General features: G+C 49.6%; 4 protein-coding genes across 6 annotated transcripts in view; 3 read left to right on the forward strand and 1 right to left on the reverse strand.

The window, feature by feature from the left end:
- ETV3 (ETS variant transcription factor 3) overlaps nucleotides 1–809 on the reverse strand; it is a 12,701-nt gene extending 11,892 nt beyond the window's left edge. Inside the window, exon 1 of one of the 2 annotated variants that reach the window (XM_083416642.1) lies at nucleotides 604–809. The gene's annotated coding sequence lies outside the window, so the exon portion shown is untranslated. The remainder of the gene's footprint in view (nucleotides 1–603) is intronic. The other variant, XM_083416641.1, reaches the window with a different exon arrangement.
- Nucleotides 1–21,157, forward strand: part of LOC310666072 (uncharacterized protein) — a 1,539,811-nt gene that overhangs the window by 447,254 nt on the left and 1,071,400 nt on the right. The window lies entirely within an intron of this gene.
- Nucleotides 6,885–12,456, forward strand: LOC310666171 (uncharacterized protein). Its single transcript, XM_083416838.1, has 6 exons — nucleotides 6,885–7,001; nucleotides 8,377–8,400; nucleotides 8,667–8,746; nucleotides 9,761–9,820; nucleotides 9,917–10,108; nucleotides 12,065–12,456. The coding sequence occupies exons 1-6, from the start codon at nucleotides 6,964–6,966 to the stop codon at nucleotides 12,322–12,324; spliced, it is 654 nt and encodes a 217-aa protein (XP_083272964.1). The 5' UTR covers nucleotides 6,885–6,963; the 3' UTR covers nucleotides 12,325–12,456.
- Nucleotides 14,822–20,918, forward strand: MRPL24 (mitochondrial ribosomal protein L24). The gene is made up of 6 exons (XM_083416840.1): nucleotides 14,822–14,940; nucleotides 17,019–17,206; nucleotides 18,104–18,199; nucleotides 18,549–18,652; nucleotides 20,029–20,159; nucleotides 20,408–20,918. Exons 2-6 carry the CDS (start codon nucleotides 17,024–17,026, stop codon nucleotides 20,542–20,544), a joined length of 651 nt encoding a protein of 216 aa, XP_083272966.1. The 5' UTR covers nucleotides 14,822–14,940; nucleotides 17,019–17,023; the 3' UTR covers nucleotides 20,545–20,918.

Consider the following 21,157-nt stretch of genomic DNA (forward strand, 5'->3'; position numbering starts at 1 on the left):
AGATATGTGTGTGTGTGTAACGTGAAAGGGAACATTTCTCCCTCTTCACACCCCCGTCCCCCCCCTCTGAATGACACCTCCCTCTGTAATCTCAAAAGTACTTCGGGTTAAGTACTTAATTCATTCTGGAGGTCTGTTCTTAACCTGAAACTGTTCTTAACCTGAAGCACCACTTTAGCTAATGGGGCCTCTCGCTGCCACTGCTGCAAGATTTCTGTTCTCATCCTGAAGCAAAGTTCTGAACCTGAAGCACTTATTTCTGGGTTAGTGGAGTCTGTAACCCGAAGCGTCTGTAACCCGAGGTACCACTGTATTTTAAATTACATGCTGATTTTCCACGTTGAGCAAAGAGGAATACCGATATTATATTTGCTGAGCGCGCCTCTCTGCCCCAGGAGCCCCCGACCCCCTTGGGGACCCCTCCTCCCCGCAGCCCTGCCAGGTAGGCCTGGCGGAAAGGCCCAGAGAGACGGGGGCCTCGACCCCTTCGCCGCCGGGAGAGGCGAGGCCGGAGACCCTGGCAAGCCCCCCTCTCCCCCCGGGACCCCCTCCCCACCCCCACCCTCCCCAAATCCCAGGCCGCCCCCGCCCCCCGCCTCTCACCTGAGCCGCCTCCGCCTCGGGGCTCCGTCCTTCCGCCTGGGCCGCTCCTCTTCCTCCTCCCTCCGCGTCCCGCTTTCCTCTCTCCTCTCCGCCCCCCCGTCTCCCTTCTTCTCTTCTTTCTTTCTCTCTCTCTCTCGCTTCCCCCCCTCCAAAGTCCCTCGCCCACCCCCAGCCTCCACACACCGGAAACGGAAACGCCTCGTCGGCCGCCCACTGGGCCCTGACTCAACCCGCGCGTCACTTCCGGCGGAGGGAGGATGCCAGGCCCCGCGCGGGCAGGAGGACAGCGTCACTTCCGGAGGAGGGGCCGGAAGGAGAGAAAGGAGAGACAGACAGAGAGAGAGAGATTGTGTCCCCTTAAAGAGATACTGATGGGAACAGAATTGTCATTATTTTTAGAATAATTATTTTTATAATAATAATCTCTTATAATAATTAAATTAATGTTTTTAGAATGATTATAATATAGTAATTATAAAAATATAATTTTATAATTATAATATAATAATTATCTCTATTATCATGGCTGTTAATAAGCTAAGATTTAGGGTGTTGTTGTTGTTATTATTGTTGTTGTTGTTGTTGCTGCTGCTGCTGCTTTCCTCTTGCTGCTGTCCTGCTGTTGTTATGAATAGTCCTATGATGATGCTGATTCCTCCTTTGCTAATCACTATTATGACCGTGTCATTATTTAATACTGTTGCTGTTACTGCCTTCCTGAATTTCCCCTGTCTTAGGCTAGAGTGCAGCAATTCTGCTGCCCCTAAGGGGGAAAGTCCCAGAACTGAGCACCATAAGAGCAGAATCCCCTCCAGCCCCCTGCCTCTCCCTTCGAGGGTCCAGACTGGGGGAGGGGGGTGGAGCTTTGTCCATGTTTTGCGCTTTGGCTCAGCACTGATCCCGTTCTGGTCGTCATATGTGCTTCTGTGTTGGCTTCTCCTTGTACCTGAATTATGTCTGATGTCTGGTTGCCACTGTCTTTAAGGACACAGTTGCCTGTGTAAATATAAATTATATTTATGCCCTGCTGGATCAGGCCAAGGGAGGGCCGCCTAGCACCCAACTACACCCCCCTCCCACAGGAGGCTGTGATGCACACCAACCTGGTTGGCTCTGAAAGGGAATCGGACAAATTCATGGAGGAGGCAAGGGCTACCAAGGGCTAGTAGCCTCCATCGTGAAGAGGCAGCCATGCTTTTGAATCCCAGTTTCTGGAAACCACAGGGAGGGAGAGGGCTCTTGTGTCCGAATCCTGCTTGCTGGTTTCCCATAATGCCCCCCCCCGGGGCTGAAATACGTTTTGACCCCCGAGGCGAACCACAAAATGGTGCCCCACCTGCCCCCATCAGGAAAGGGGAGGGGTGAGTGAATATCTGTTTGGGATAACTCAGGGTCAAGTGCTAAACAGGGCTGCTTTCAGATGTCTTCTAAAAGTCTGGTAGTTGTTGTTCTCTTTGACATCTGGTGGGAGGACGTTCCACAGAGTGGGTGCCACCACCGAGAAGGCCCTCTGCCTGGTTCCCTGTAACTTGGCTTCTCGCAGGGAAGGAACCGCCAGAAGGCTCTCGGAGCTGGACCTCAGTGTCTGGGCTGAACGATGGGGGTGGAGACGCTCCTTCAGGTATACAGGACCGAGGCCGTTTAGGGCTTTAAAGGTCAGCACCAACACTTTGAATTGTGCTCAGAAACGTACTGGGAGCCAATGTAGATCTTTCAAGACTGGTGTTATGCGGTCTCGGCGGCCGCCCCCAGTCACCAGTCTAGCTGCCGCATTCTGGATTAGTTGTAGTTTCCGGGTCACCTTCAAATGTAGCCCCACGTAGAGCGCATTGCAGTAGTCCAAGCGGGAGATAACCAGAGCATGCACCACTCTGGCAAGACAGTCCAAGGAGTGTGCCGGAGCTTTTACCACCGTGGCAGCGGGTGATGCGCCCCTTGGAGGCCAGACCTGCTGCCCCGTGGAACCTGCTGCGCGAGGCGGTCACTTCACCTTGCCTCATGAGTGGGTCAGCCCTGCCCAGGGCTGTTGAATGACTATAGGAAACATACTGGGAGCAGTCATTGTGAGGTTTGGGGCAGGGTGTTGTCTGTACGCTGCTGACACCCTGTTCTGTTTCTCTGTGACATCTGAATCATTCAGGAGAGGCTGTGACTGTTTTAAACAGGTGCCTGAGTGCTCTGGTGCACTGGACAAGGGCCAGCATACTTGACCCTGAATCCTGGTGTTATAGGAATTCTAAAGTCTCATATGGGATGTGGGTGGCGCTGTAGGTTAAACCACAGAGCCTAGGACTTGCCGATCAGAAGGTAGGCGATTCGAATCCCCGCGACAGGGTGAGCTCCTGTTGCTCGGTCCCTGCTCCTGCCAACCTAGCAGTTCAAAAGCACCTCAAAGTGCAAGTAGATAAATAGGTACCGCTCTGGCGGGAAGGTAAATGGCATTTCCGTGCACTGCTCTGTTTCGCCAGAAGCGGCTTAGTCATGCTGGCCACATGACCCGGAAGCTGTACGCCGGCTCCCTCAGCCAGTAAAGCGAGATGAGCGCCGCAACCCCAGAGTTGGCCACGACTGGACCTAATGGTCAGGGGTCCCTTTACCTTTAAGGTCTCATGTATATAAATCATATGTTCATAAATTTACAAGGCAAACACATAACGTAAGTATATAAACTGTGTCTGAAATAGTACAAGAGAGCAATCCTGAAACCATTTTGACCCTCCCAATTTGACCTCAAATGTTTCTCTGCAAGGAGGGAGGAAATGGGAAAAACCTCCCCATTGTCTCTTTGCTCACAAATCCTGTCTTGAGGGCGTATCTGTGTATGACTAGGATGAGCCTGTGACCTGGATTCAGGAACTGCGTATTTACCATCACAAAAAGAATGGCCAGGATGCCCTGGTAAAAGCAACCAGTGACCATTATCAGGTATCCTGGCATACAGGTTTTCTGATGTAGACCATCCCTTCAGCGATGTATGTGTGATGTTTTGGGGGGTGGTCTTGAGCTACAGGGGAGGCAATTTTCAAATGTCTGTATAAGAGCTTGCACACCATAGTTCTAGGTTCCTCTCCTCCTGCGTGGGATGAGCGGGGAACCCTGTTGCAAGACATCAATAAAGATCAGGCTTGCTAGCTGCTTTGCTTCTCAATATTCTCTGGTTGGCCTCTGTTATTTTCTCCTACCGATAGAAAACCTTGCATAAGGACCCTATACGGGCTCTTGGATACCCCATAAGGGATAAAGGAGCAGGTTTTTTTCTTATAATACTGGTAGGATGGAGACTTTGTGGTTGAGAAGTTCCCAGGTCCTGGAGTTCAGGAGTTCCACAGTTCTGGACAGGGTTGCTGTGCCCCAGAAGAAGAAGAAGAAGAAGAAGAAGAAGAAGAAGAAGAAGAAATTTTTATTTATATCCCGCCCTCCCCAGCCTAAGCCGGGCTCAGAAACATTCTAAAATCATTTCATTATAAAATTAATTCCAATCAGATTAATGGCAACCATTGGAGAAGGAGGTGTCAGACTGTGCCTTGGCCAAAGGCCTGGTGGAACAGCTCTGTCTTGCAGGAAAGATGTCAAGTCCCGCAGGGCCCTAGTCTCTTGGGACAGAGCGTTCCACCAGATCGGGGCCACGGCCGAAAAAGCCCTGGCTCTGGTTGAGGCCAGCCTAACCTCCCTGTGGCCCAGGACCTCCAAAATGTTTTTGTTTGAAGACCGTAAGTTCCTCTGTGGGACATACCAGGAGAGGCAGTCCCGTAGGTACGAGGGTCCTAGGCCTATGGCTTTAAAGGTTAAAACCAGCCCCTTAAACCTGATCCTGTACTCCACCGGGAGCCAGTGCAGCTGGTATTGCACCGGATGAATGTGATCTCGCAGCGAAGACCCCGTAAGGAGTCTCGCCGCGGCATTCTGCACCCGCTGGAGTTTCTGGGTCAGTCTCAAGGGCAGCCCCACGTAGAGCGAGTTACAATAATCCAGTCTGGAGGTGACCGTCGTGTGGATCACAGTGGCGAGGTCAGGGCGAGAGAGGTAAGGGACCAACTGCTTGATGCGGCGGAGATGGAAAAAGGGGATGAAGGTACAGTTGCGTAGTTTAAAGGGGTGCTCCTAGATTCACCTCTGTCCCTGAAGGCTCAACTGACTTCTGTGGGGAGGGGGAGCACCCTATTGCCAGCGGGAACCCCCTCCCAGATGAGGCAGGGATGGCCACCAATCTGGAATGGCTCTAAAAGAGGATGAAACAAATGCATGGAGGAGGAGAGGGCTTTCCCCAAGGGCTGCACGTCTTCTCAACTGCACACAGACAAACACACACACTTCCCGCAGTGGTGTCCAAACGCTTTTCAAAGAGGGCCAGATTTGATGAAGTGAAGGGCCGTGAGGGCCGACCAAGGGCCAACCAAAGTAGTTGACCTTTTTTGAAGTTTGTTGAGCTTTCTTATGATTTTACCCCAAAGTAGTTGAGCTTAAGTTGTTGAGGTTTTTGGTTTTTTTTAGGATTTTACTCCAGGAAATAAACTGCCACAGGGGCCAGATTCATAGAATCCTAGAATCATAGAGTTGGAAGAGACCACAAGGGCCATTGAGTCCAACCCCCTGCCAAGCAGGAAACACCATCAGACCACTCCTGACATATGGTTGTCAAGCCTCTGCTTAAAGACCTCCAAAGAAGGAGACTCCACCACACTCCTTGGCAGCAAATTCCACTGTCAAACAGCTCTTACTGTCAGGAAGTTCTTCCTAATGTTTAGGTGGAATCTTCTTTCTTGTAGTTTGGATCCATTGCTCCGTGTCCGCTTCTCTGGAGCAGCAGAAAGCAACCTTTCTCCCTCCTCTATGTGACATCCTTTTATATATTTGAACATGGCTATCATATCACCCCTTAACCTCCTCTTCTCCAGGCTAAACATGCCCAGCTCCCTTAGCCGTTCCTCATAAGGCTAAGGGAATCATAAGATTCAACCGACCGACGGGCCGGTTGAGAGTAAGTTCTCTTGAGGCCAGTGGAAGTTGCTTCCAAGCAAAGCATGCCTGGGATGGAGCAATTAGGGTTGGATGGCAATTTGTGGTTGAGGCGGCAGCGCCTCACTGTGGCGAAGAGAGGAAACAGCAGGCTGTGATGTCCCCTCAAGGATTCAGGAACCTTTATAATCAAGAGAAACTTTTTTCTCTGCCTTGAAAACATCCAGTGCTATTTTACAAGAAAAAGAGGTGCCAGAACTCACCATGAACTTCCCCTTTGGTCTCTTATAATGGCAATGGCGCCCACCTGAGAGGTGCTGGAGCTGAGTTCTGGCGAATTCTGGCTGGGGGGGAAAGCCCTGAAAACACCCTAACTTGACTTTTGGATATTGCTCCCAATAGCAGCTATTTTATGGTCCTCATCAAAAAATAGATGTGAGTGAACATATTGTGACGAGTCCTTCCTACTTCAGGAACCAGCTTTTTTGAATTTTTTTTTATTAAGAATTTCAACATAACATTTTATCAAAAATACATCATCCTCATTTCCCCCCCTCCCCATTTCCCCCCCTCCCCCCACCCCCAGAATTCCCTCAGCTCCTCTCTCTGGTTTTTCAGCACATGTTATTCTCTGCATGTTATAAAATTGTAAGGATCCTTAATTTATCTATATTTATATTACCAATAAAAAGTTTGTGTATGTTTATTCAAACCCTGCCAAGGAGTCCAGTTCATTTTGTTGTTTCTTTAAGTACTTCGTAAAAGGTTCCCATTCTTCTTTAAAGTCACAGTTGTCCTTATCATGTAGTTTATGTGTCAATTTCGCCAATTCCGCGTAGTCCATCGGTTTCTCTTGCCACAGTCCTTTAGTCGGGATTTCCGCGTTCTTCCATCCTTGTGCTATTAAGACTCTTGCCGCCGTTGCCGCATATATGAAAATGTTTTTCAGTTTCCTTGGCAGGTCTTTCCCCACAATCCCTAACAAGAAAGCTTCAGGCTTTTTTTACAAATGTTAATTAGAACATTTTCTTCAACTCATTGTATATCCTTCCCCAGAATTTTTTGATTTTACTACAGTCCATAGCTGTCAACTTTCAGATTTGAAAATAAGGGATCAGCAGCCTCTCCTGTCCCGGGGACAGTCTACGGAATATCTAACAATCCGGGATAGCAGCGGCGCTGGAATAAGGGAATTTCCCGCAAAGAAAAGGGAAGGTTGACAGCTATGCTACAGTCCCCCCACATATGGCACTGTGTGGGGGGTTCAAGCCACAGCTTCTGTGGCCCACGATTGACCAGGTGGTGACCTCACAACTGGCCACAGATTCTGGCACTCTCGGTTCCCCGGAGATCCACGAGGATTCCAGGATGATTTCCTCTGCTCTCCTCCTCCTCCGCTGAGCGATGAAGTGCTGGTTCTCCTGCAACCACCGCTGCCGCAGGTAAAGCCCAGGAGAAGCATCAGGAATGGTCCTCAAGCCGAGGTGTTGCTGTGGTCCGTTCTCGGGGTTCATTCTGGTCCCCAGCTCAGCTTGATTGCTTTTGCACGCTTTTGCTTCAGGTCCAGTAGACCCGAAGGAGCGTCTCCACCTCCATCGTTCTGCCCGGACACTGAGGTCCAGCACCAAGGGCCTTCTGGCGGTTCCCTCACTGCGAGAGGCCAAGTTGCAGGGAACCAGGCAGAGGGCCTTCTCGGTGGTGGCACCTGCCCTGTGGAACGCCCTCCCATCAGATGTCAAAGGCATAAACAACTATCTGACTTTTAGAAGACATCTGAAGGCAGCCCTGTTTAGGGAAGCTTTTAAAGTTTGATACATTATTGTATTTTAAGATTCTGTTGGAAGCTGCTCAGAGTGGCTGGGGAAAGCCAGCCAGGTGGGCTGGGTATAAATAAGAAATAATAATAATGATAATAATAATAATAATAATAATAATAATAATAATAATAACAATAATAATAATTTCACCATTGCAAACCTCTGGCTTTGGGGGTGGGGGGATCAGTGTGGCCCTCCAGACCTCTTCCTGAGCTACACTCCTCGCCTGCCCTGCTTTGCACCCTGTCTGGGAATGAGTCTGATCCTGCCTTTTGCTTGCCTGGATCGAAGAGAGGTGTTTGTGTGTGTACAAAGGGAAAAGTGAATGTTGCTTCCTCCGCCCACTTCCACCCCTGGCCCAGCCCACCACCACCATGCGGCCCTCAGAAGGGAGTCCAGAAAGTAATGCAGCCCTCAGGCTGGATGAAGCTTCCGGCAATGCATTATCGTGTCTCAAAACTGTAAAGTTGGAGGAGACCTCCAGCGGTCATCTAGTCCAACCCGCTGCAGTGCAGGAAGCACAGGAATCCCAACCATAGCTGTCAACTTTTCCCTTTTCTCGTGAGGAATCCTATTCGGATTAAGGGAATTTCCCTTAAAAAAAGGGAAACGTTGACAGCCATGGTCCCAACCTCTGCTTAAAATCCTCCAGGGAAGGAGAGTCCACCAGCCTCCAATAAGTCCATTCTAACACAATTTTAATCCTGTTGGGAGTTTGCTTTTTAACAATTGCATTTCATACGTATTTTGTCCTTTTGGAGTTGTGTAAGTTGCCTTGAGTCCCAGTCCAGGAAAAAGGCAGGAGATTAATAATAATAATAATAATAATAATGTAATAATAACTCTGTTCCCACTTGGGTGCTAACTCTAACCCTGCAGGGGAGCCCCCTGCCTCTGAGCCTGCCTTGGCAACCCCCCACATGACCCAACCGTGGGTTGGCTAGTTGACTGGGATCCTTTTGGAAGGGCCTGTCTGATCCGCCTCCTTTTCCTCTTCCAGATCCCGCTACGAGGAAGACCACAGGTGAGGAGGTGGGCGTCTCTGGGACCCTCGACTTGGGACCCTTTGGCTCTATGGGGCCAAGGATGGGGGGGGGGGGAGGCAAGAGAGACCATGCGGTTGGGGCTGCATTTGGGGCTGGAGTGGGAACCCTCTGAAAAGCTCCCCGGGATTCAGTGGCGCTCTTGGAGGGGGAGAAACACACATCAAGGCAATAAAGAAATAAATGAATGAAATAGAATTACTGTGCGAATATTCGCTGCCATGAAGACTCCCGCTCTTCCTCCCAGGCTGTCGGAAATCAGGGAGGAGGGAAAGCGAGAGAAGGGGAAGCAGGAAGGTGGGCCAAAGGAGGAGGCTGTCGGAGAAGGTGAGGAGCGGGTCTGGGGTGGGTGGGGGCTCAAAAGCCCCCCAAGGGTTTGCTCTCTGCAGAACTGCCGGCCCTGGATCGGGGCACCTGGGCAAGGCTTCCTGTGGAAGTCAGGCTGGGCGCTGGCACAGACCCCAGGAGAGAGGAGCCTGGCGGACGAGGTGGCTGAAGGGGAAAGGCCTTGGCAGACAGGTGGGTGGGATGGAGGCTCACCTGCAAACACAGGTGGTGCTTTACTTCGTTGGATCTCCGTTGGGGGCGATGGCCCAGGAGTACCGCCTTCTCCCTTACTGATGTAATAAACGGAAATCTGCCCTTATTCCCTTACGGGGGACACAAGAGCCCTCATAGAGTCCTTTGCAGGATCTCCTTCAGTCAGAGAAAAGAACAGAGGCCAAGCAGAGAATATTGAGAAGCAAAGCAGCTCGTAAGCCTGATCTTTATTGATCTGTTGCAACAGGGTGCTCCCCTCACACACAGGAGGGGGAGGAGGAGGACCCAGAACCCAGGTGTGCCCACCCTTATAAAGATATTTTAAATTGCCCGCCCTGGATCTCAATACCCCTCCATACATCATACCTACATCACAGAAAGGGTGGTCTACAACAGAAATCTGAGTGCTTTGTTTATCTCCTGCCTGCCAGCTTATCTGATAATGCCTTATCTGGTTGCCTTTCCTGGTAGTCTGCCCATTCCTTTGAGATGGTGATTTCCCAATTCCTGCCCTCCCTCCTTGCAGAGAAAACATTTGGTCCGTTTGGGAGTCAAAATGGTTTCAGGGTGGTCTATGTACGTGCTTGGTTGGTACCTTTATGAACATTTATCATATATATAAGACCTTAATTTTTTTATTTCGCTGCATACCCCACCAGCACTTCTCCCATGAAAACAGGGACGTCCTCAGGAAAAGCGAGACATTCCAGGATCAAATGAGAAACTGGGGCGGCTTCCGTAAATCCGGGACTGTCCCTAGAAAACAGGGAGACTTGGAGGGTCTGTTGTTTTCTTTTCCAGGCTGCCCTCCTCGACGGGCGCCCAGAGCTGAGCCCCAGCCAGACGGGGCAGTTGAGGATGGTAAGCCCAGAGAGAGGGTGGGTGGGTGGGAGACAGAGGGGGGTCGGGAGCAGCCGGCCACCCTTCGCTTCCTGGCCTGCCGGGTTTCTCTCTTAGGTGACGATCCGGAAAGCCCTGCCAAGGCCCCCCAGCCCCTGGGGACCCTCCCCTCCAAGGAAGCACCCGCAGAAGCCCAGCCACCCTCTTCCCAACCTGCTCCAAGTTTCCCGATTCCCCATCATGAGATTCTGGGCTTCATTCAAGAGCTGGGGGCAGCACAGGAGCGTCAGTCTCGCCACCGCCGGGAGCGTAAGTTGGGGAGGGTGGGGCGCTCCCCCTGCGCCCCCCACAAGATTCCTGTGCCTTCCTCCTCCTCCTCCTCCTCCTCCTCAGGAAGAAGGGTCTGCTCCAGCTTCCTGAGCATCTCTACTTCCGTAATAGTAGTAGTAGTAGTAATAATAATAATAATAATATATTATTTGTACCCCGCCCATCTGGCTGGGTTTCCGCAGCCACTCTGGGCGGTTTCCAACACAATATTAAAATACAATAGTCTATTAAACATTAAAAGCTTCCCTAAACAGGGCTGCCTTCAGATGTCTTCTAAAAGTCTGGTAGTTGTTCTTCTCTTTGACATCTGGTGGGAGGACATTCCACAGGGCGGGTGCCACCACGGAGAAGACCCTCTGCCTGGTTCCCTGTAGCTTTGCTTCTCGCAGGGAGGGAACCGCCAGAAGGCCCTCGGATCTGGACCTCAGTGTCCGGGCAGAACGATGGAGGTGGAGACGCTCCTTCAGGTATACTGGGTTGAGGCCGTTCAGGGCTTTAAATGTCAGCACCAACACTTTGAATTGTGCTTGGAAACGTACTGGGAGCCAATGTAGGTCTTTCAAGACCGGTGTTATATAGTCTCAGCAGCAGCTCCCGGTCACCCATCTGGCTGCCGCATTCTGGATTAGTTGTAGTTTCTGGGTCACCTTCAAAGGTAGCCCCATGTAGAGCGCATTGCAGTAGTCCAAGCGGGAGATAACTAGAGCATGCAAGATGCTAGTCCTTAAGGAAGCTGCAAAGATCTGGGGTGTGTGGGGTTTTTTTTTTGGGGGGGGGGGAAGACAACAGCTGCCGAAACCTCAGGAGCCACAGAAGGGCAATGGATGTATGTCTGTGGGGGCTTTGGTGCCCTGCCTTGCCCCTCCCAGGGTCTCAAGTGAGACTAGAGCAACTCACACGGAGGCTGGGTAGCCAATTGTCAGGGATTGTTTTGCTGTGATCCTTGCATTGCAGAGGGTGGGTTTACATGACCCGCTGGGGTCCCTTACAATTCTATAAAAATAGCAAATGGGGCTTTTTTTTTGGCTTAGGGCCCTCGTACCTACAGGACCGCCTCTCCTGGTCTGCCCCGCAGAGGACTTTAAGGTCCATGAATAACCATAGTTTAGAGGTCCCTGAGGAAGTCAGACTATTCTCCACCAGTGCCAGGGCCTTCTCAGTGGTGGCTCCGACCTGGTGGAATGCTCTGTCCCATGAGACCAGGACCCTGCAGGATTTAACCTCCTTCCGCAGGGCCTGTAAGACAGAGCTATTCCGCCTGGCCTTTAATTTGAATTCAGCCTCATCTTTTATTTCCCTTCCCTTCCCTCACTCGCTCTGAGACCCCACAGCTAATTCTCCCCTGGTCTCCTCGCTGGCCCAAGTAGGACCAATTCAGCCAGCTAGCCCTGGGGATTATCTAATTGATTTTTGATTTTTATTGTTATTCATGGTTTTTATACAGTGGTACCTCAGGTTACATACGCTTCAGGTTACATACGCTTCAGGTTGCAGACTCCGTTAACCCAGAAATAGTGCTTCAGATTAAGAACTTTGCTTCAGGATGAGAACAGAAATCGTGCTCTGGCTGTGCAGCGGCAGCGGGAGGCCCCATTAGCTAAAGTGGTGCTTCAGGTTAAGAACAGTTTCAGGTTAAGTACAGACCTCCGGAACGAATTAGGTACTTAACCTGAGGTACCACTGTACTGTATTTTATGCTGCTTTTATAATTGTTTTAAATATGTTGTTAGCCGCCCTGAGCCCAGTTTTTGAACCGGGAAGGGCGGGGTATAAATAAAAATTTATTATTAATTATTATTTTTAAAAATCCATCTTGCTTTTTGCAAAATGACGCAACCCTCCCCCCCCCCCCGCTGTCAATGTTCCTCCTGTTCTGTTTGCAGCAAACGGGGCGCCGGATCCGCCCCTCCCTGAACGCTGCCCCTCTCCCCGCAGGGAAAAAGGACCTCCGCAGCTGCCACGACTGCCTGAGGTCCATCAAGACCTTGAAGGAGAACCTGCAGGAGGTCCAGGGCCGGCTCTGGAAGGTGGAAGCCAAGCTGGGCATCCGCGTGCCCCCCCACGAGCTGGAGCTGGAGGAGGACGAGAAGGAGCCCCCCAAGGAAGGAGGGGAGGAGGGCGAGGAGAGCCCCCCGGCCTGGGCGCCCCTTCCGGTGCCCCCCCAGCCTGGAGGTGGGGCAGAGGGCAGCTGGTGAAGATGCCAAGCCAGAGACGGAAGCAGGAGGACCCAGCCCACCATTCCAGCAGCCGGGGGGGGGGGGGCTTCCTGACAACAACAAAATAAAGGCCTTTATTTTTTCATTTAATAAATATGTATCTTGAATAAACTTCCCAAGGTCAGTTTGCAGACGACCCCCCAAAAAGGTGAAATGCCATGTGAGCAATCAATCAATACACTGGTTGGGTAGCCACTTCTCAGGCGGCGATACCTGCATTGTGTGGGGTCAGACTAGATGGCCTTGGGCGGTCCTTTCCGACAATCCTGCGGCTCTAAGCAGCCTTAACCTTGTTTTAGCCCAAGAGCCGTACCAGGTGACCTTCCAGGGGCCACGTGCCAGAGCCGTGGGAGGGCGTCCCTGCGGCTGGGAGGGCACTCAGCCTTTGATTCTCTCATATGTGTGTATATATATATATATATATATATATATATATATATATACACACACACACACACACACACACACTATATCTAAAGATATTTATCTTTTTGTGAATATGCTTTTTATTAAGTTTCATTTCAGATACACCAACACCAACAAACAAATATATCAAATCTTTTTACATCTATCTTACTTTATGCTCCATAGAGCCACTGACTTCCCTCCTTCCCTTCCGCAGTTTTTCTTATTCCAATCCTTAATTCACAGTTTCATTACTAAAAGACTAAACCGTGACATAAGATTTATTTCAGTCCTGCTAACGTCTTCAAATTTCTACAGTTCTCACTTAAATAGACCATAAATTTACTCCATTCATTTTGGTACCTGAAGATTTTTCAGTCTTTATCACTTAATCTACATTTATTAATTTCTTATTACTTTTAATTGTCCTTAACTAACAATTCTCTTCATAATCTTCTCTGCAATATTTTGCATAGTCCTCCTTACAAAACTTCTTGCAGTCCTACTAGCGTAATCTGTTTATTACAATTGCTTTTCAAATAGTTCAAATATTTACTCTGGTCCCACAGGTTTTGCATCCTTCCTGTCATCTTATCTAATTCTGCATAGTTCCATTAATTTCATCTGCCGTTTTTTCCTCTTCTTTTTGGGTTCATTATTGACATTTGATTGTATTTGATTGTTCAATTAAGAAAGCTTATTAAAAAGAAAGAAAGAAAGAAACCTTATGAAACGCCATCTGTAAAAGAAACCTCCATCTGCGCCTGATACCCAGCAGATGATACCCAGCTCTACCTCTCTTTCAAATCAGAACCAGCGAAGGCGGTGAAGGTCCTGTGTGAGTGTCTGGAGGCAGTTGGAGGATGGATGGCGGCTAACAGATTGAGGTTGAATCCTGACAAGACAGAAGTACTGTTTTTGGGGGACAGGGGGCAGGCTGGTGTGGAGGATTCCCTGGTCCTGAATAGGGTAACTGTGCCCCTGAAGGACCAGGTGCGCAGCCTGGGAGTCATTCTGGACTCACAGCTGTCCATGGAGGCGCAGGTCAGTTTTGTGTCCAGGGCAGCTGTTTATCAGCTCCATCTGGTACGCAGGCTGAGACCCTTCCTGCCCGAAGACTGTCTCACCAGAGTGGTGCATGCTCTGGTTATCTCCCACTTGGACTACTGCAATGCGCTCTACGTGGGGCTACCTTTGAAGGTGACCAGGACACTACAACTAATCCAGAATGCGGCAGCTAGACTGGTGACTGGGAGTGGCTGCCAAGACCGCATAACACCTGTCTTGAAAGACCTACACTGGCTACCGGTACGTTTCTGAGCACAATTCAAGGTGTTGATGCTGACCTTGAAAGCCCTAAACGGCCTCGGTCCAGTAGACCTGAAGGAGCATCTCCACTTCCATCGTTCTGCCTGGACACTGAGCTCCAGCGCTGAGGGCCTTCTGGTGGTTCCCTGTCTAAGAGAAGCCAACTTTCAGAGAACCAGGCAGAGGGCCTTCTTGGTGGTGGCGCCTGCCCTGTGGAACGCCCTCCCACCAGATGTCAAAGAGAAAAACAACTACCAGACTTTTAGAAGACATCTGAAGGCAGCCCTGTTGAGGGAAGCTTTTCATGTTTAATAGGTTATTGTATTTCAGTGTTTTGTTGGAAGCCGCCCAGAGGGGCTGGAGAAACCCAGTCAGATGGGCAGGGTATAAATAATAAATTATGATTATGATTATTCTTGCAGTCTTACTAGCGTAATCTGTTTATTACAATTGTTTTTCAAATAGTTCAGCTATTTACTCCAGTCCTCTGAGACTCTCTGGTCCCGCAGGTTTCGGATCCTTCCTGTCATCTTATCTAATTCTGCATCGTCCATTAATTTCATCTGCCTTTTTTCCCTATTCTTTTTGGGTTCAGTATTGACATTTGACTGTATTTGATTGTTAAATTAATAAAGCTTATAATCAATCAATCAATCAATCAATCAATCCCACGAAACGCCATCCGTAAAAGAATCCTCCACCTGCGCCTCCCAAATGCAAAGCGCATCTCTCTCCTTCGACTTCCCTCTGCGAACAGCTGATGTATTTTCCTCCCTCCCGGATTACTACAAGTCCCAGAATGCACCGCGCCTGCCCTCCCCGCCCCCTTGTTGCCTCCTCTTGCGCGTGCGCAGTCTTCCCGGCGAGGCTGCGAGGCAGAAGGTGAGCGAAAGGAAGGGAGCGCGTGTGCCTGGAGGGATTTCTTTTTTTTGGGGGGGGCACCTTCTTCTTCCCTGCAAAACGGCGGGGGGGGGAGCAGAGGGGCCGCCGAGGCCAGGGGTGCAAATGGGCAGCAGGGGTGGGGGGTCGGGAGGGGGGGCTGCTTTCAAGGTTCTAGTCCTCAAGGAGGACCAGGGAAATTCAGGGAGCAGGAGGAGACGGGCTGAGCTCTGCCCCCCACCGTGCAGGGCCGGATTTAGGTACTGTATACTGTAATAATAATAATAATACTAAATAATAATATATCTTTATTGTCATTGCCCCCTTTGGGGACAACGAAATTACTTGACTGCTCCATAAAAACACTAAGTAAACAATACAGTATGATACAGCAAGGGAGATTAGTTGACTTTCAAAGTCCAGGCTTCCCATTCAGGGCCGAGATCGCTCTGGAGAAGAAGCTGTTCTTAAGACGGCTCGTTCTTGTCTTCATCGTCCTGTATCTCCGTCCCGACGGCAAAAGCTCGAAGAGACAGTGACCAGGATGGGATGGATCTTTTACTATGTCCAGTGCCTTCCTATGGCACCTTGTGGCATAAATCTGCTCTACGGTGGAGAGTGGGCAGCCAACAATGCTCTCTGCTGCCTTAACAACCCTACACAACCCCATCCTATCCTGGGTAGTACAGCTTCCGTACCACACACATAAGCCATAAGTGAGCACGCTCTCAATGGCACAGTGATAGAAGGCAAGCAGCAGTTTCTGCGGAAGATGGTTTTTCCTTAGTATTCTCAAAAAGTACAGTCTCTGCTGCGCCTTCTTCACAGGCCCCCTTGTGTTGACACTCCAGGACAGATCCTCTTGTAATTCAATGCCCAAAAATCTGAACGTTGTTACCCTCTCCACACAGACCCCATCAATCAAAAGTGGCTGGACGTTGCTCTTCTGTCTCCTGAAGTCCACCACAAGTTCCTTTGTCTTCCTTGTATTTATGAGCAAGTTGTTAGCTCTGCACCACTCTGTCAGCCGCTCCACCTCATAATAATACTAAATAATAATAATAATACTAAATAATAATATTAAATTTTATTTATACCCCGCCCTCCCCGGCCAGAGTCGGGCTCAGGGCGGCTAACACCAGTAAAATTACAGTATAAACATAATGGGGGGAAGAAAAACCAATTTAATGTTCGCTTTCAAGGTTCTAGTCCTCAAGGAGAACCCCTCTGACGTGATATTATATCTCCTTGCAGAAGCAGATAAGTATGTGACCTGGCGTGTAGCACTCTTTGCAACTGCCGCCAGGAAAACTAGAGCAAATTATATAGCCAAGATAGCCACCAACTGTAAAGGAGATGAATTTATTTGACCCTACCTACATTAAGCTGTATTCTATCTTTATCACCAAATTCTGAATATAATTGCACATTGCCTTAATTAACATTATTTTTTAATACATTAGTGCCCATGGGATAATTTTAGCTTATACATTTTATTGTTTAATGTCTTAACTTGTATATTAAGGTAATTTATAGCTCTGTTTAGAGCAGGTAGAGGGACGCAGGTGGCGCTATGGTCTAAACCACAGAGCCTAGGACTTACCGATCAGAAGGTCGGCGGTTTGAATCCCCGCGACGGAGTGAGCTCCCGTTGCTCGGTCCCTGCACCTGCCAACCTAGCAGTTTGAAAGCACGTCAAAGTGCAAGTAGATAAATAGGTACCGCTCCGGCAGGAAGGTAAATTGTATTTCCGTGCACTGCTCTGGTTCGCCAGAAGCGGCTTAGTCCTGCTGGCCACATGACCCGGAAGCTGTACACTGGCTCCCTCGGCCAGTAAAGCGAGATGAGCGCTGAAACCCCAGAGTCGGCCACGACGGGACCTAACGGTCAGGGATCTCTTTACCTTTACCTTTTTAGAGCAGGTAATGTCTTGATAATATAAATGTTTTAAGTTTTTTGTATTAATCCAGTATATTTTCTTTTCATTGCTGAATGATTCTGTGTACATTGCGGCAGCCTTTGGCTATGTGCAATAAAACCGACTGACTGACCTCCCTGAGCCCCCCCCCCTTTCCTTGCAGGGACCATGAGGCTCTCCGTCCTCCTTGCCGCGGCAGAGAAATTCAAGCCGCACCCCGGCTACCGCTATGGCATGAACCGGCCCGGCTCAGTCGCCGACAAGGCTAAGAACCCTCCGTGGATCCGGCGGAAGAAGATCTCCGTGGAGCCCATCAAAGACGAGGACTGGAAGTTCTTCAAGGGTGACACGGTGAGGTCTCTCCCTGCTCTCAGCTACCCACTTTGTCTGTGCCACTCACTTCGGCAATGCCCTCCTCCCAAGGCTTGACCGCTACCGCGGGAAATCTATGGGGCAGCCCTTGGAGACAATAATAAATTATTATTATTATTATTATTATTACCCTCGTTCCAAACACGCTGCCTGACCTCTTGCAGAGGGGAGATGTTCCACATGCGCCCGGCTGGTTTTCCTGCAACTGCAGTCCTGCCTGGGTTTGAACTGCTGGGCTAAGTGGGTTTTCCGTCAACGCAGAATGCTGCAGCCTGATTGCTGATGGGAATGACGCCTTGTCGGCATATAAGAACCATTTTCATGGGTTGCCGACTTGCTACTGGGCCAAGTTCAAAGTATTAGTTACTCTGAGAAAAGCAGATGACAGATGGAGAATATTTTGTAAAATTTATACGCTGGTGGGTTGTAAATACAACCACCTCAACGTGGCTTACTAAAAAAGAGGCAAGGCAATAAAATTAGCAACGATAATTTAAAAGTTAAAACAAATTAAAACTCACACCAACTTGCTAAGCCATCTAGGTAGCCTTGCCTGAACGAGAATGTTTTTCTAGCTGGGACTGAAAGGGATACAGCGAAGCTGCTTGCCTGACGTCAACAGGCAGGGAGTTCCAAAGGGCACCTGCCTGATACCAATAATCCTAATAAATAAGGTGGCAAAACTCTGCCTGGCTGAAGAGACTATTGTGGTCCTTCGAGCTTGGCCCACTGGCCATTCCTGCAAGGCAGGCGGGTCCCTCCTCCCGGCCGGAGGTCAGGATCCTGGACGGTCCCTTGCCTGCCCCCAAATGGGGCAGCCGACCCAACCGGGGGTCTTCCCTTCCAACCCCCCATCCCTTTCTCTCTTCCTTTCAGGTCCAGATTCTGAAGGGGAGGGACTTGGGCAAGCAAGGGATGGTCTCCCAGGTGATCCGAGAGCGGAACTGGGTCGTCCTGGAGGGCCTGAATGTGGTAAGTGATGATGATGCCCTTGGGCTCCCCCCCCCCCAGGAGAGAAGTGGGGTGTTCTGGGGGCTTTGGCACCCTGAGACCCTTACGTGCTCTTTGGCTCAGCCTTCTCGGTGGTGGCCCCCGCCCTGTGGAACGCCCTCCCAGCAGATGTCAAAGAGAACAACTACTACCAGACTTTTAGAAGACATCTGAAGGCAGCCCTCTTTGGGGAAGCTTTTAATGTTTGATGCATTACTGTATTTTAATATTTTGTTGGAAGCTGCCCAGAGTGGCTGGGGAAGCCCAGCCAGATGGGTGGGGTATAAATGAAAATTTTTTATTATTATTCCTTCCCTCCCCTTTCCGGTAGCACTACCGATACACAGGCAAGTCCGGCGCCTACGGTGGGATGTACATGGCCAGTGAGGGTCCACTGCTGATCAACTGGGTGTCCCTGGTTGACCCCACCGACAGGTAAGAGAGCAGGGCAATACTAAGAATTTGCCCCTTGATCACCATTCCTCAATGCGTTGCTTGTGATTCCTGTGTGGCCGAGGGCTGGACTTCAGGGGCCAACAAACTTTTTCAGCAGGGGGCCGGTCCACTGCCCCTCAGACCTTGTGGGGGGCCAGGCTATATTTTGGGGGTGAAAATAAATGAACGAATTCCTATGCCCCACAAAAAACCCAGAGATGCATTTTAATTAAAAGGACACATTCTACTCATGCGAAAACATGCTGATTCCTGGACCGTCTGCAGGTCGGATTTAGAAAGCAATTGGGCCGGATCCGGCCCCCGTGCCTTAGTTTGACTAGATGGCTCTTTGGGTCCCTCCAAATTCCATGATTCTGTGATCCCACGATCTGTGGGGGGACGGGACACCGTTCCCCCCCAAAAGCACTGTGGATTCGTTTCCAGAGGTTACTCCTACCCCTCTCCCCTTCATTTATGTAAGAGTTTTTCTAAACTGCTGAATGTTCTAAAAGCCTCTAAACAGCAGGCTCGTTCGCTGGAAGAAGAAAGCCCTTTCTACTCTTCTACTGTAATTGTATATTCAATTATTACTATTATTATTTAACTGGCCTTCACCCCAAGGTCCCAGGGCTGTTTCCAGCGATTAAAACACAATCTTGAAAACAGTTTTGAATAAGTTAGATCACAGAAATAAGGTGGGGCCTAAAAATATATTTCTCAAGTGTCCAAAGTTAAGAGGTCTGTCTCCGAAAGCTGTAGAATGAAAGTCTCAGGATTTTTTAAATGAACATTTAATATTATTTGTAAACCAACCGGTGAGATTAAGGATGATGAAGAGGTCTTTAAATCCTGCTAGGTAAATGAAATATCGATTGTTCTCCTTTTTTGTTACGACAACAAACACCTGGGGACTTATTTTCCCCGTGGTCCATATACTCAGAGACTGAAGACTTTGGTGTTTTTAAGCGAGGCCAGGTGGGCAGGGTATTAATAATAAAACTATTATTATTATTAGTGTTTTTCTTCTAGAAAAAGGGTGCCAGTACTGCGTAACCTTGAGCACCCCCAGAAAAAAGCACTGATATTTGTATTATTGTAGTTTAACAGTTTGACGATTGATCCGCAGGCTAAGTTTAGTTATTTATATTTCGTAAACACTATACGCCACTCACTTGTAAAAAAATTACAGCATGCAGAAAATTTAAACCCACACCAACTTCTGAAGCATCTGGGTGGCTTAAGCAAGAACGTTTTTAGCAGATGCTGAAATTCAGCTTGAGCTTCCTTTCAAAATGCCCCCCCAAACCCCACTTCCCCATCCCTGCTGGACTCTCCCTGGCCCCCCCCTCCCTTGTCATCTACCCCTTGCCCCCCAGGCTGCCCACCGAGGTGGAATGGCGCTACACGGAGGAAGGAGAGAGGGTCCGCGTCTCCCTCCGGACCGGCAGGATCATCCCGAAGCCTTTGGAGCAGAGAGACGATGGCATCATCCCAGAACAATGGACAGGTGAGTGGCTCTTTTGTTTGGGAGTGGAGCTGGCATGGAGCGGATTTCTGTAGGTAAAAGGGAATCTGACCGCCTGTTGCCTCAGGCGGACCCTGCCTTGTTTCTGAGCTGTCCTCTGTCATGTGGACTAGAAACTTGGTTCCGGGTTTACAGAACCTGCGCCATAGCATTAAAAAAACACCCAGTCTCCTAATTTCCTGCGCCCCTTTTTCTCTTCTCCTCCTTCCCCCCCTGCCTTGCTGCTGAAGACTGCCCCAAGGACACGTCTGTTGAGGACGCCCTGGAGAAGACCTACGTCCCTTCCTTGAAGACATTCCAGGAGGAGATCATGGAGTTCATGGGCATCGTGGAGACATGCCGCTTCAGGAAGTCCTACTGGTATTGAGGCCTTTCGTCCTGCGGATCTGTGCCCCGCTGCCTGGACCCCAAAAGACTCTCAGCTTTGGGGGGAGATCGAGGAGGAGGCTGAGATGGGGGCTGTTGCCTCCTGATAAAGGACCCCCTAAACCGGAATCTGAGTGTGTCTTTGTGTCTGTGGAGGTGGCCATTCTACTCTGGCAAACCTGGCTATACCGCCTTTCTGTATCGCTACCCCCATGAGGCGGTTTATAAGCCATAGAAGCAAAGGTCACACGTCTACGGAACAATCTGATCCAAGGCGGAAAAGGTCATAATAAAAGATAGGACTTCCGGATAAACAAATTGTATCAAACGAAGGTAATAGTCAAGAATAAAATAGTACAGTCATACCTTGGGTTACAGATGCTTCAGGTTGTGTTTTTTTGGGTTACGGACCGCCGGAAGTACCAGAATGGGTTGCTTCCGGGTTTCGGCAGTCATGCATGCGCAGAAGTGCCAAATTGCAACCCGCGAGTGTGCAGATGCGCCGCTGCGGGTTGCGAACATGCATCCCACACGGATCACGTTTGCAACCCGAGCGTCCACCGTACATGGTAATAATAGAACAGCGACACAGTAGTACACGGTGAAACTCATTC

This window comes from Podarcis tiliguerta, assembly GCF_965153285.1.
Source record: "Podarcis tiliguerta genome assembly, chromosome: 16".
Lineage (NCBI taxonomy): Eukaryota > Metazoa > Chordata > Lepidosauria > Squamata > Lacertidae > Podarcis > Podarcis tiliguerta.

Bases quoted from the DNA above. Each gene is read 5' to 3' on its own strand.
- LOC310666171 (XM_083416838.1), top strand. From the start codon at position 6,964: ATGAAGTGCTGGTTCTCCTGCAACCACCGCTGCCGCAG. The intron at 7,002-8,376 runs GTAAAGCCCAGG...TTCCTCTTCCAG, and splicing joins TGCAACCACCGCTGCCGCAG to ATCCCGCTACGAGGAAGACC. The intron at 8,401-8,666 runs GTGAGGAGGTGG...TCTTCCTCCCAG, and splicing joins CGCTACGAGGAAGACCACAG to GCTGTCGGAAATCAGGGAGG.
- MRPL24 (XM_083416840.1), top strand. From the start codon at position 17,024: ATGAGGCTCTCCGTCCTCCTTGCCGCGGCAGAGAAATTCAAGCCGCAC. The intron at 18,200-18,548 runs GTAAGTGATGAT...CCTTTCCGGTAG, and splicing joins TCCTGGAGGGCCTGAATGTG to CACTACCGATACACAGGCAA. The intron at 18,653-20,028 runs GTAAGAGAGCAG...CTTGCCCCCCAG, and splicing joins CTGGTTGACCCCACCGACAG to GCTGCCCACCGAGGTGGAAT.